The sequence below is a fragment of the Vicia villosa genome, unplaced genomic scaffold (assembly GCF_029867415.1).
Source record: "Vicia villosa cultivar HV-30 ecotype Madison, WI unplaced genomic scaffold, Vvil1.0 ctg.004907F_1_1, whole genome shotgun sequence".
In the NCBI taxonomy this organism is placed as follows: domain Eukaryota; kingdom Viridiplantae; phylum Streptophyta; class Magnoliopsida; order Fabales; family Fabaceae; genus Vicia; species Vicia villosa.
In genome coordinates this window covers 55,039-69,321 of record NW_026706538.1, presented here as the reverse complement: position 1 = coordinate 69,321, position 14,283 = coordinate 55,039, and the positions used below count along the sequence as shown (strand labels likewise).

Below are 14,283 nucleotides of genomic sequence, written 5' to 3'. Positions count from 1 at the left end.
GCGCGCATTTGAGTTTGAAACAAGGGGATCTGGTGGATTAAGATGCATGTGTTATCCTGCGCTCTCACGCTTCCAACCACCTGATCACGCCTCCAACAGATCTGACGCACACGAAGCTGCAGGCGCACCATAGACAACACACGCGTGCCACATAGAATCAAAAGCTAAGACTTTCAATTTTTTTTTCCTTTTAATTATATAATACTTTATTTATTTAAATATTTATATATATGTTTTATTTCTTTGTTTTCTTTGAAAACTATATACATATTTCTTAAAAAACCTTTTTTTATGTATAATAATAATAAAATTTAATTATTAATATCTATTATTGGTTTATTCATTTATTTATTAATTTAATTAAAAAATGTTCAAAAATTTGTATTTATTTTATTTTAATTCCAAAAAACTCCTAAAAATTATTTTTACCCTCGATTTTATTTCCTTATCCCGATTTAATTAATTAGGTCGAGAGACCAATAATTAATTAAATCGATTGTGTTATGTTAATTCAATTTTTGCCCTAATCAGGATTTACGAGGAACATTCCAATACACTGAATATTTTCTTTTCTGTATATTATCAGGGTTAGCGACATGATTGGTCCCGAAGGCGCGCCTTCCACAAACTTCAAAGTTATGTAATTTCATTTCATTTAATTTAAATTATATCTAAATTATTTTGATATTAGGGTTTGCCGTGCATTCACCCCTCTCTTTCTGCCTTGTCTTTTCAGGGTTACTTCCGAGGTTTCCTCCGACTCTAACCATATCAGATCAAATTCAAACCAAAGCTAAGTAGTCTCGCTTATTTAATTGTTATTTATTTTATTTATTTATTTTTTATTTTTTTATTTTCTGGTTAACCCTGCCAACCTTCGAATTAGCCATACACTCACCCAACTTTTATTTATCATCCTTTTCAGGGTTGTCGATTGCCAAAGCTACGTTATTGGTAACCCTGAACCTTTTTTTTATTATTATTATTACTTGTATCAAACCCTGATAAGGGATCCACTGGTTACAATTTCCCGCCTCCTTTATTGCTTTATATTATTATATACTGCGTGGTTAGTAAAATAGGGAGTGGCAACCTTAAACTGACTTAGAATAATTAATTAAAAGATAAATATCCGAATTGAATCACGTGATTGATGCACACACGCACGCTTTTTGGGTAACCCTCTCTGTTGCCTGTTGCCTTGTTGCCTGTTGCCTTTGTGTTTTTGCAGAATAAGCCACGTCCCTCGAATTCGAGGATACCTCAGCCATGTTGCCTCGATAAAAAGGTCACGACCCTAATGATGCTGCCTTCGATACACAAATGACCTCGACCCTCGGATGTTGCCTACGGAAAAAGGCTGAGGTATCTTCTGGCTGCCTACGAAAATGGCTTATTCTGATCCTTGCCTTAGACTACTTGTCCCTCTATGGCATGGGACAGTCTTATGGCAAAGGATGCTTCGATGACCCTTCAACCTCCAAACGAAAGGCTTCCTGCCCTCTTATGGCAAGGATAGACCCTTTCATTCTGAAAGGCTAAAAAGAGACCTATCATCTGAGTTTAAGGTAATTGCCCCTAATTGCCTTGCAATGCTCAAACCTTTTTATTATATTCTTTCTCATAATTTTTCAAAAGGGCAACGCTTATTCACAAGCTAAAGTCCCTATCTCTTTCATCTACTTTTTCTAAACAAACGAGCAAGCAAAGCAATTAAGAGCCCATGGAAAACCATGGATGCAAAGGGTGCCTTACACCTTCCCTTTGCATAAATTACCCCCCGAACTCAGTTTTCTTAAAAGGTTTTTTTTCTGTTTCTTTTTGCCTTTCTGAATTTGTTTGGATAAAATAAAAGTCGGTGGCGACTCTTGCTTACCGTACATTCCGATTATGATAAAGTCAGTTCACTGTGTTACACTTTGCATCCATGGTTATCCATGGGCTCTTAATTGCTTTGCTCGCTTTTTGAAAAGAAATGTAGGAGAAGTGAACACGGACTTTAGCTCGTAAATGAGCGTAGCCATTTTGAAGGTTTATGAGAAAGAATATGAAAAAGGCTTTAGAGCAAGGCAAAGCAATTAAGGGCAATTACCTGGTTAGATGAAAAACGTTCTTTTAGCCTTTCAGGGTGAAAGGGTCTATCCATGCCATAAGAGGGCAGGAAGCCTTTCATTTGGAGGTTGAAGGGTCGTCGCAACGTCGTTCGCCATAAGACTGTCCCATGCCATAGAGAGGCAGGTAGTCTAAGGGAAGGACCAGAATAGCCTTTTGTAGGCAGCCAGAGGATACCTCAGCCTTTTCGTAGGCAACTTCCGAGGGTCGAGGTCATATAGGCGTATCGAAGGCAGCATCATTAGGGTCTTATGACCTTTGTATTTATCGAGGCAACATGGCTGAGGTATCCTCGTATTCGAGGGACATGGCTATTCTGCAAAAAACACAAGGTAACAGGCAACAAGGCAACATGCAACAGGCGGCAAAGAGGTTACCCCAAAAGTGTGCGTGGGTGCAACAATCACGTGATTTGATTCAGATATTTATCTTATAATTAGTTATTCTAGGTTAATTACAAGCTTGCACTCCCTAGAATTACTAACCACAACAATTAATATTAACAATTAAATCAATAATGGGGAAAGGGAAAATGAAACCAGCGGGGGAAAGGGAAATTGAAACCAGCAGGATAAACAAAGCAATAAGTTTGAAACAAGTAATAATTGAGATAGGGTTTAGGGTTACCGACTATTCATAGCTTCGGCAATTGGCAAACTCTGAAAAGGTGGGAAAAACATGAAACATAATATATGTGAGTGCACTATCAGTTCAGAAGTCAAATGCAGTTAACCCTAATCAATAAAAGTAAAAATACAAGAAAATGGGTTAAAACTTAGCTTCGATTGATGAAGGTTGATGGGCAAAAGTTTGCCTTGAGCATTGACTCGGATCCTCGGAGAATTGACAAAAGAATAAAATACAGTGAGTGTATGGCTAATTCAACGACAATTAAGGCTGACTCTAATTTGATGGAAGAAACAAAATAAAATAGAATGAATATTTAAAATAAATATGAAATAGGACTTAGCTTTTAATTTGATCTGATATGGTTTGTAGTCTCGGGGTTAACCCTGAAAATTGGCAAAACAAAGGCAGACAAAAAAAGAAGTGAGTAAAAGAAGAGTCCATTGAATTTTGAGGTTACCTTTGATAGCAATTTTTTAATGTAAATGATATTAAAAGGAAAATAAAATCAGAACTTAGCTTCGTAAAAGGCGTGGCGCGTAGTTGAGAGGCATTTGAAAAAGCCAATCCTGAAAGAAAAGCACAGAAAAAGAAATATTTCAGTGTATGGAATGATCTTCGTAAACCCTGAATAGGGCACAAGTTAGTCATGGTTAATAGAATAAATAAAATCGAATTAATTAATTAATGGTTTTCAACCTAATTAATTAAATCGATAAAATCAGGTTTCGATTAGATATCTAACTATAATATATATTTTAGTCAATTAATAAAATCTTTAAAATTAATTAAATAATTTAAACACTTTAAACCAATTTAAATTAAATAAATTTATTAATTAAAGTAAATATATTTATTTTTAATCAATTAAATTGAAATGAGAATTAATATAAAAATGATGATTTTGGTGAAACAAAATAAAATGTTAAAAGGTTTTTTTTTAAAAATAAATATTAGAAAAAAACTATATAATAAATAATATATAAAATAAAAACAAGTTTATGTAATTAAAAATTTAAAAAAAAAGAAGCAAAACTTAGCTATTGATTCCGTGTGGTTCAGAGCTGAGGGATCATGGTGGATAAGCATGCTCAGCGACGTCAGATCATGCACTGGGGAATCTAATGGTGAAGCATTGTGGGTCTACCATGGTCACACAGGAGGCTCCTGCATTGGATCTGGAAGCAAACGAGTAATAAAAAATACCATGTCGCCCTGGGGGATCGAACACACGCTACGTTGGTTGCAAGCGCCGGTCCATAGCCATTCGTACTTGTCTTCTTCATGGAGACTGTGGTATTTTTGCTACGAAACAGATCTAGTTTTGCTACAAACAATTCCTAGCCAGTTCCGTGGATTTATTATCGCGTTTCGGCACGCTTGGAGCCTGGGGATTGATTTGAATCGCTTCACTACCTTCCAAGGATTGTGTTTTGATGATCCAACGCCCTTGAATCCTCCTGCAACTCTCAAACCGAATTCACTTGTTTTTCCAATTTTATGAGTTTGAATAAGGGTTCTTCAAGTCAGAATTTCGCCCCCTTGTAACTTGTATGGCTTGTGTACTTATAGTGGGAGAATTTAGGGTAACAAATTTGCATAAAATCTCTATGAATCATCAATTTGAAGTTTGATTGGAACTTAATTCTTATATTTCCAAAATTAGTCAATTTGCCTCTTTCTTCACCAATATCAATCTCCATGGATTTTATTTTAATATGTGATTAAAGGGTGATTGGATATGCTTAGAATGCCTTGCTAAATCAAATATTTGGTTTCTTCTTTGATTTATATGAATTATATTACTTTTAAAAGTAAATAAAATCCATAAAAAATCAAATAAAACTCAATAATTCGTGGCAAGTGGATTGGGTCTTCTAGATAACTTTAGGAACAAGATTGGGTCAAAAAAACTTGGGCCTATTTGCAAAGAAATCCATTTTGAAGTCTTTTACTTCACATTTTTTCCTTAAAATCGACCAACTTTGACAAGGCCTATCTCCCTCAATTTTTAAGATATGGAGGAGTTCTAGGACTTTTTGGAAGCTTTTTTCCATTTGAGGATTTTATCTTGATGATATTGGCTTTGACAAAAAACTGCTTTTGGTTGACTTTCAAAAGGGACCTATAATGTTTTAGGTCATATCTCTCAAATGAAGCATTTTTAGACTTGGAATGTGAGAGACAAAGTTGTAGAGAATTCAATTTCCTTCTAATTGAGATTTGGATGGAAAATTTCTGATGTTCCATGTAGGAGTTATGGCTGGTCAAAGTTTAGTTGACTTTCTCCTATACAAACCCTAATTTAGAAACTTCTTGAATTGTTGATTTTTGATCTTTCCTTGATGAACCATGATCAATTCTTGATCAAATGGTGAATGATACTTCAATATGAGGATTTTGACAAAAAATCAGGAGTTTTGACTGTACTTTGACCACAGTTGACTTTTAGGTCAAACCAGCCGACTGTTGACTTTCTGAACAATTGAGTGATCAATCTTTTGAATTAAGACCTTGATTTGAATTTGAACAAGAGAAACAGTATGGACAAATTTTGGGGTATGACAAGGAGCCTCACAAGTTCTCTTCGTTGAGGAGGAGCCCCACATTCAATTGTTGCAATAAATTAAAAATGTTTAACGCGAGCTCGTTCAGGCTTGGTCCGTAGAACGAGGCGTTAAGGTGTTACAGACGGTGCCACTATTCCCTACTAGAATAAAAAATAATGATATTTTGAAGACAATCATTGTGATGATGCATATGATGACAATTCTCCGACTACTGAAAATGGTATTTGCAAAAATATTAGCACTATGATATTCAAGTCAATATGATATTGAGGTTAAAGTTTGCGAGTTGATTCATACCATTTTTGAGATTTAAGGAGGTAGGAGCGACCAACCCGTCCACCCTTGAGTCAATATTTTTGAACCGCTACAGCCATGCTCATTTTCCATCCTAATCTAGATAGAGTAAGCTAATTATATTTGACCATGAAAAAACCAAAAAACTTATTCGTAAGGCTGCATCAGGGACAAAAACGAAAAGCACTACCCACATTAAATTCAAATCATCGAGTTACACAGAGGACAACCGAAAGAAATCTCAAAACTCACATTCCAGTTTCCAAGTCAGGTTATGGATGACCGATAGACACACAACAAAAGCGTATTCCAATGTTCCATCATAGATGCACATAACAGCATCACTCAGAGTAAACTACATGTTAAGAACAACAACTCACCATTCTCATTTCATCACTCCCTCTCCAAATTCCCAATTCTTCCACCAAATCCCCAAACTCATTCACTCCAACAACCAACATAATAATGCCACTAACCACCTCCCATTCGAAACAATTACAACCAATTCAAATTCACTCATTTCCACTTACTCCCGCCAATCCTTATTCCAAAAAGTCCTTCAAACTTACACCACACTAATAAACTCATCTCAACAACCAAACCAAACAACTTTCTCAACCACTTTACAATCCTGCACAAAACTCGAAAACCTCGAGTTCGGTAAATCAGTTCACACCTCCATAATCAAAAACGGATTCGAATCCGATCCGTTAATCCACCGCAACCTCATTCATTTCTACACGAAATGCAAATGTATGACCTCAGCTCGGACACTGTTCGATTCAGCATTGGAATCGAGTTTGTTACATCTCGATACACCTTCGTTGACAGCGTTGATTAGTGGTTATGTAAGTGTTGGTTTGTATGACGAAGCACTCCACGTGTTTGATGAAATGCGGAGTGGTTTTGTTTTGGATGAGTTAGCGTATGTAACTGTTTTGAATGCTTGTGTGAGTTTAGGGAAGATGGATTATGCGCGTGAGTTGTTCGATGAGATGGGTGGTTGTGAGAATGTTGTTGTGTGGAATGTGATGATATCTGGTCATGGGAAGAGAGGTTATTATAAGGAGGCGGTTGGGTTTTATAGAGAGATGAGGAAGAATGGTGTGGGGTCGTCGAGGTCTACGTTGGCGAGTGTTTTGAGTGCGATTGCGGGTTTGGGTGAGTTGGATTATGGTGTGTTGGTTCATGGAGAGGGTGTTAAACTTGGTTTTGAGTCGAGTGTTTATGTGGTGAGTTCTTTGGTTAATATGTATGGGAAGTGTGGAAGGTTGGGTGATGCGAAGAAAGTGTTTGATGTTGTGTGTGAAAGGAATGTTGTTACGTGGAATACGATTCTTGGAGTTTATGCGCAGAATGGTTGTTTGAGTGATGTTATGGAGTTGTTCTCTGAAATGATGGGGTGTGGGATTGACCCGGATGAGTTTACGTACTCTAGCATTTTGAGTTCGTGTGCTTGCTTTGAATTCTTGGAGATCGGTCGGCAGATGCATTCGACTATTATCAAGAAAAGGTTTACGGATAATTTGTGTGTGAATAACGCGTTGGTTGATATGTATGCTAAGGCCGGGGCCTTGAAGGAAGCTAGAAAACAATTTGAGCAGATGAAATATCGAGATAATATTTCCTGGAATGCTATTCTTGTTGGATATGTGCAAGAAGAAGAGGAAACTAATGCTTTCAACATGTTTCGGAGAATGAATCGACTCGGCGTTGTACCAGACGAGGTATCTATGGCTAGTATTCTTAGTGCTTGTGGAAATATTAAGGCATTAGAAGCAGGACTACAGTTTCATAGCTTTTCAGTTAAGTTGGGCTTAGAGACAAACCTTTTTGCTGGAAGCTCTCTCATTGACATGTATTCCAAATGCGGAGGAATCAAAGATGCACGTAAAGTTTATTCTACCATGCCTGAGTGGAGTGTGGTTTCCATGAATGCTCTGATTGCAGGATATGCTCTAAAAGATGCAAAAGAAGCAATTAATCTTTTGCATCAGATGCAGATGTTGGGATTAAATCCATCTGAAATCACATTCGCCTCCCTCATAGATTGTTGTAAAGAACCTCCTAAGGTAGTTTTAGGGATGCAGCTCCATTGTACTGTATTAAAGAAGGGTCTTTTATGTGGTAGTGAATTCTTAGGTACCGCTTTGTTGGGCATGTATATGGACTCACAGAGGATGGAAGACGCCAACGTTCTTTTCTCCGAGTTATCTAACCTTAAAAGCCTTGTACTGTGGACAACCTTAATTTCTGGACATATTCAAAATGATTGCAGTGATGAGGCCTTAAAGCTGTACCGAGAAATGCGTGACAACAATATTTTACCAGACCAAGCAACATTTGTTACTGTTCTGCGAGCTTGTGCGCTCTTATCGTCACTGCAAGACGGTAAAGAGATGCATTCTCTAATCTTCCATACTGGTTTTGACCTAGATGAATTAAGTAGCAGTGCCCTCGTAGATATGTATGCTAAATGCGGAGATGTAGAAAGTGCTGCAAAAGTTTTTAAAGAATTGGCGGTAAAAAAAGACGCAATTTCTTGGAATTCAATGATTGTTGGGTTTGCTAAGAACGGTTATGCAGAAAGGGCGCTGAATGTCTTTGATCAGATGACTCAATCAAATGTTGCACCAGATGATGTCACATTCCTTGGAGTGCTCACCGCCTGTAGTCATGCCGGGTTGGTTTCTGAAGGTCGTCGGATTTTCGACAACATGGTAAACTATTATGGAATTTGTCCGAGAGTAGATCACTACGCTTGTATGGTTGATCTACTTGGTCGATGGGGTTTTCTCGAAGAAGCTGAAGAGTTTATTGACCAACTAGACGTTGAACCTAACACAATGATATGGGCTAACTTATTGGGTGCTTGCAGAATACACGGGGATGAAAAAAGAGGACAGAAAGCAGCTGAGAAACTTATCGAATTAGAACCACAAAATTCTTCTCCGTACGTACTACTTTCTAATATGTATGCTGCATCAGGACATTGGGATGAAGCTAGATCTCTAAGGAGAACAATGATACAGAGAGAAATCCAAAAAATGCCTGGGTGTAGCTGGATTGTTATCGGGCAAATGACAAACTCATTTGTTGCGGGTGATTTATCACACCCTAGTTCTGATGAAATTTCACATGCTTTGAAGCATCTGACAGCACTCATGAGAGACAATAAATTGCAGGAAGATGGAATTTCCCATTCTGGGCAAGTTTGTTGATCAAAATAATGGGAAAAGAGAGAAAAGAGGGAAATAACTCATCCTTCATTTTATTTTTAAAATGTTTCATATTGTTTTTGGAAAGAGATAGAAAGGAAATGAAAATTTGCAAAGGTTGGATAGATTGTATTCTTATTATTATTTTTTTTTGTAAATAAGTAGCAGTATTATTTGCATTATGCGATGCATTCATCTTATAATACTCAGATACCATATTAAGAATTGTGGTTGAGTCTAATTTAACCCTACAAAACTTGTTTGTAGGGTGAGAATTGACCCCACTTATAAGTACTAAGTACATGTTCAAGCTATATATTGTCAGATGTAAGACTCTTAACAGAAAGACCAAGAAACTTCTCTTATATGGCATTGATATTCCTAGTAGAATATAAACGGCTGCTGTTGCATAATGCATTACAAAATTTACATCTACTATTCAGAAAACAAAGTTGCATGGACTGGTTTCTTTCAGGCTCATAAGGTTAGCTGCTTTACATTTTTTATTTTTGTGATTTGTTGATATGAATCAATGGTATTAATTATGAAATATCTTTGAAACTTTACATGTTAATTTTCATCATTAGTTGATAATATATGATGCTATATGATTTATTTACTAGCTATGTTAAAGTTTCACCATGAGTTAGTATTACAGAACAAATGTTTATACTTATATACGTATCTACACACACTTAATTTAAATAAAACTTTAAATTTTTCAAAGAATTTTTTTTTTTAATTTAAATTGAGTAAGTCATATGAGAATATGAGAATTTAATAACAACCATTGAATTTATATTTAATGGTTGAGATTAAAAGATATTTTAAAAATTTGATTAATAATTTATCTTTCCTCTTAATAACACATGATTTAGTGAAAACAACTTAATCTCAACCTTTCTTTTTTAAATATGATGGTTCTTATTCATTCTCATATTCTATACTATATATATGACTATAATAATAGATTACAAACCTAATCCACATGCTAATTTAAAAAAAAAAAACTCGCTAGCAGTTTATATATTATACTATATTATATGACTATAATAATAAGAATAATAATAAAAAATAGAAATAGATTTTACCAAAAGTAAATAAATGAATAAATAACAATATATAGCCTTCAAAATCTTACACTGTTTTGATCTAAAAGAATGAGTCAAACAATACGTGTGCATTTTGTACATAACTATAGGAGTTTGTTTCTAAAAATAAGTAGTTCTAATTAGTTTTCATGATTTTCGTATCTCAAATCACAACAGAGGACTAAATCACAGCAAAAGATATCCACTGAAATTGCTGAATGTTATAATCTATACAACAATCAACATTTTTTACTTTCCATTACACATCTGAATCTTGCTAAGGTAATTCCTTAAACTATGTTTTTTCTCTTCTGTTTCATCTTTTTATTGAATGCATGTGTTTCATATTACGACATTGATATATACTTCGATTGTTTCGAGATATTAATCTTTGTAGTTACGTATAAATATGTTAATGTTCCGCCTTATTTGAATGATTTTCAATTTGTTGGTGTCATGCATTGCAGGAACACTGATACATATCATAACAAAAAATAGAAGATGGCAGATTTGGAAAACATGCTTCTTGAGGCAGCAGGCAGAAGGAATTCTCCGGTGAGAAAGCGGCAAAAGCTTCGAAACACAAGACCGACGAAACACGAGGATGCGTCATTTTCTGATAATGGAAGTGATTCCAAAGAGGAAGACTCTGATAAAGGTGTTGGTAAAGGAAGCAAAAGGCCAACAACAATTGCATCCAATGTTCCATTGAAGAAGAGATTGGAATTGGAAAACACCAAAAGAGGTAACAATAATAATACTGGTAACGAAGATAAAAACAAAGGCGGAGAAGGAAATGGTTCCAAGGATGAAGGTGGTGGTGATAGCAGTGAAGAATCTGATGAAGGTGGTCATGATCTTTACAAGAATGATGATGACAAGAAAAGGCTTGCTAAGATGACAGAACTCGAAAGAGAAATGATTTTATCCGATAGAGCGACAGAAAAAGGCGACAGAGAGTTAAAAGAGAAAATGATCATGAGAATGAAGAGAGAAAACAGTAATAATGCACTTGCGAAAGCGTCTAGTTCTAATAATCGGTCATCACCCCGTCCTCCGTCTACCAAGATTCGTTCGTCAGCTCGGAACGCTGAGAAAACAGCTGCAAAGGGAGATGTACTAAGCGAATTGCGCGCGAAGAGAATGAAGCAACAAGTCACAGACCATCATGGAAAATCGGAAACGAAGAAAAAGAAGGAAAATTTGGAAGTTAGTCGAAGTAGCTCAAGCGAAAGTGAGAGTGTTGCGAGATCTGAAAGTGAAAAAGAATCTTCTTCTGATGATGATGACGATGATGGTGAGTTAGTTGACAGTGACGATGATAAGAACATGGATGAATTAGATAAACCAACATTTGAAGAAATAAAGGAAATTACCATAAGGAGATCAAGGCTTGTGAAATGGTTGAATGAACCGTTTTTCGAGGAACTAATAGTTGGTTGTTTTGTGAGAATTGGTATTGGAAAATCAGATAATTTACCTGTTTATAGATTATGCATGGTTCAAAAAGTTGAGTGTGGTGATCCTAAGAAACACTACAAGGTAGAAAATAGAGTTACTCATAAGTACTTAATTTGTGTTTGGGGAAGTGAAAATTCTGCTGCTAAATTTCAAGTTGCTGTAGTTTCTGATTCTTCACCATTAGAGAAAGAATTCAAACAATGGACGCGAGAAGTTGAGAGAACATGCAGCTACATGCCTAGTAAGAAACATGTATCGGATAAAAAGGAAGCGATAAAAAAAATAAACTCATACGTTTACTCGGCTGCCACGGTTAAACAGATGTTGGAAGAGAAAAAAACCGCGCCATCTAGGCCGTTGAATATTGCGGTAGAAAAGGATAAGTTAAAGAGGGAAATGGAATTAGCGAAGAGCAAAAACGACGAGGCGTGGATGGAGAGGATTATAGCAAAGTTGGCGGAATTGGATGCAATGCGTCGCGCGAGAGAGAACGACGTGAAGGCTATTAGGCTTGACGAGATGAACAAAAAGAATCGCGTTGAGAATTTTAAGAACTTATCCGAGCATAGAAACATGACCGCGAATTTGAAAGAGGGAGAGAAAGGGTATGATCCATTTTCAAGGAGATGGACAAGGTCAAGAAACTACTACAATGAAGATCAGAGTAAAGAGAGTAAAGAAGAAGATAAAGGAGAAAAAGATGATAAGAAAGTTGGTGTTGAGGCAACAAAAGAATCATTGAAAGAAGCTGCTAATGCAGGGAAGTTGATTGACACTAATGCTCCTGTGGATGTTGGAACAGAATCAAACATGTTGCATGATTTTGAGTTGTCAATTTCATTGGCTGAGCTTAAGAAATTTGATGGAACACAAGAAGAAAGAAGAAGTGTGTTTTTTGATAGGAAACAGAAAATAGAAGCTACAATTGGTTATCAAGTACCTGAAAATGATGGGAGAAAACATCTTCTTACATTGTCCATTAGTGATTATAAGAGAAGAAGGGGGCTTCTTTGAATTAGACATATGAAATATATTATTATAATTTATAGCTATTGCATTTTTTTCAAGCATGGTCCAAATTAAACATATGAAATATTGTCATTCGTTTTAAACATATTATTTAGAGTTTAATGGACATTGCAATATCGTTCAATAAAAAGTCAACAGTTTGCCATATTATTGAAGCAATTTAAAAATTTAAGCATGGAATACATATCGGTCATTAAAACAATTTTAAAATTTAAGTATGGCTGTCAAGGTATTTTCTCAATATTTATTAAAACTTTTAATATTTCTAAAATAATAAAAGAAATATCCAATACATACTAGAATCTCCAATTTATTAAATTGGATATTAATATTTGTATAAATATAAATAATTAAACGTTCATCAAGAAACATTTCTGGATTCTGTTGCTTAAAACTTAATGCTGCAGCTATCTTTTTGTTTCTGTTTCCACAATACTAAAGGCCAATGAAAAATATTGGTCAATGGGGTCCTTACCCACAACTATTAAAAATTGATCATCATATTTGGTTTTTAAATGGCACCCATCAACCCCAACAACAAATGATCCGCATCCATTTGTGAATTCTTTTGTACATTCATCAAAACAAAAGTAAAAAATCCAAACCTTGGTTGAATTGATGAAATTGGTCTTTCAATGTTGATCTTCAAAGTATTCTCAACATTTATCCTTTGCAACTGAGCAGCATATCTCCACAAGTTTGCATATTGCTTGTCTGCATATCCTTCAATTATCTTCTTTGCTTTCCATGCCCTAGCCACAGTAATTTTCCACAGAGTAATTTTGTCTCATGTCTTGAATAATATCATAAATCCTGTCTCAGAGGTTTGCATTTTCTTCATATTTGCCTTGGCCACCCACATTGAATTTGGAGATCTATTATCCAAAACCTTAGCAGATCTGTGGTTGTCTTTTATAGTCTTAATGGCATAAGTGTGCTTATGGCCCACCTTAGAGAATATCATTAAAGAACCACATTTAACCCTGCATTCTACCCTCATCTCGTAGATCTTGTAACACCTTATAACCCCATATAAATAATATTGCATAATCAGAATTACATATTATGCATATCTCTAGAGAGCATCACATGTATTTTCAAAAACCAAACAAAATGACATAACATATTCATGGTCATAATCATAACACATATTTAAACTTCATGTTTCACATGCATGTCAAAGCGGAATTCATTTATTTCTCAATTGATACCAATAATCAAGTCTCATAATATAACCATGTATCAAAATATTAGGAACACATAGACCAATCATCACATAATCTCACTACATCATCAAATAGAAGGGAGTAAACCTTCATGTTATATGACCAGAGCATTGACTCACTACCTAGTAATAGGATAGATAAAAGCTAACTCATCCAACTAATTCTCGTGAGAAGCACCGCTATCTTCGGTACCTGAGCGATGTCGTATAAAATATCATTCCAATAGAAGGGTGAGAATTCACATCATTATAGAAATATATAATAATAAGTAATGCATAACAAACATTTACCAATCGAATTCCTCACACTTCACATATTCATGTATTCAACATATTTTAATACATCTCATATATCCACATATACCACATTACTCAAGGATTCAAAATACCAAATATAATCAATCACAATTATCACAATGTAGCAATCAACTCAATTATCACATATTGCACACCAAAACACAACATTCACATCGACACATGTGACTCAAATGCAACTCAATGCAATATGCATGTGGCACATCACTGTAGCACCCATCAACAAACATATGGCTTTAACAAACCAAAAGAAACAATGTCTTTTTACCAAGCCAATTCAAGTTCCAAGTGCTACCAACCAGATATATTTCCCCACCACCTCCACCGCCATGACAAAACTT

The 14,283-nt window shown here is 35.4% G+C and overlaps 2 protein-coding genes across 2 annotated transcripts; both read left to right on the top strand.

The window, feature by feature from the left end:
- The first annotated feature begins 5,771 nt into the window (after positions 1-5,771).
- Positions 5,772-8,825, top strand: LOC131642377 (pentatricopeptide repeat-containing protein At3g09040, mitochondrial-like). The gene has a single exon (XM_058912635.1). The coding sequence runs from the start codon at positions 5,930-5,932 to the stop codon at positions 8,822-8,824; it is 2,895 nt and encodes a 964-aa protein (XP_058768618.1). The 5' UTR covers positions 5,772-5,929; the 3' UTR covers position 8,825.
- A 354-nt stretch (positions 8,826-9,179) lies between these two features.
- LOC131642378 (protein RTF1 homolog) lies at positions 9,180-12,444 on the top strand. Its single transcript, XM_058912636.1, has 2 exons — positions 9,180-9,305; positions 10,380-12,444. Exon 2 carries the CDS (start codon positions 10,414-10,416, stop codon positions 12,385-12,387), a length of 1,974 nt encoding a protein of 657 aa, XP_058768619.1. The 5' UTR covers positions 9,180-9,305; positions 10,380-10,413; the 3' UTR covers positions 12,388-12,444.
- Positions 12,445-14,283: the final 1,839 nt, after the last annotated feature.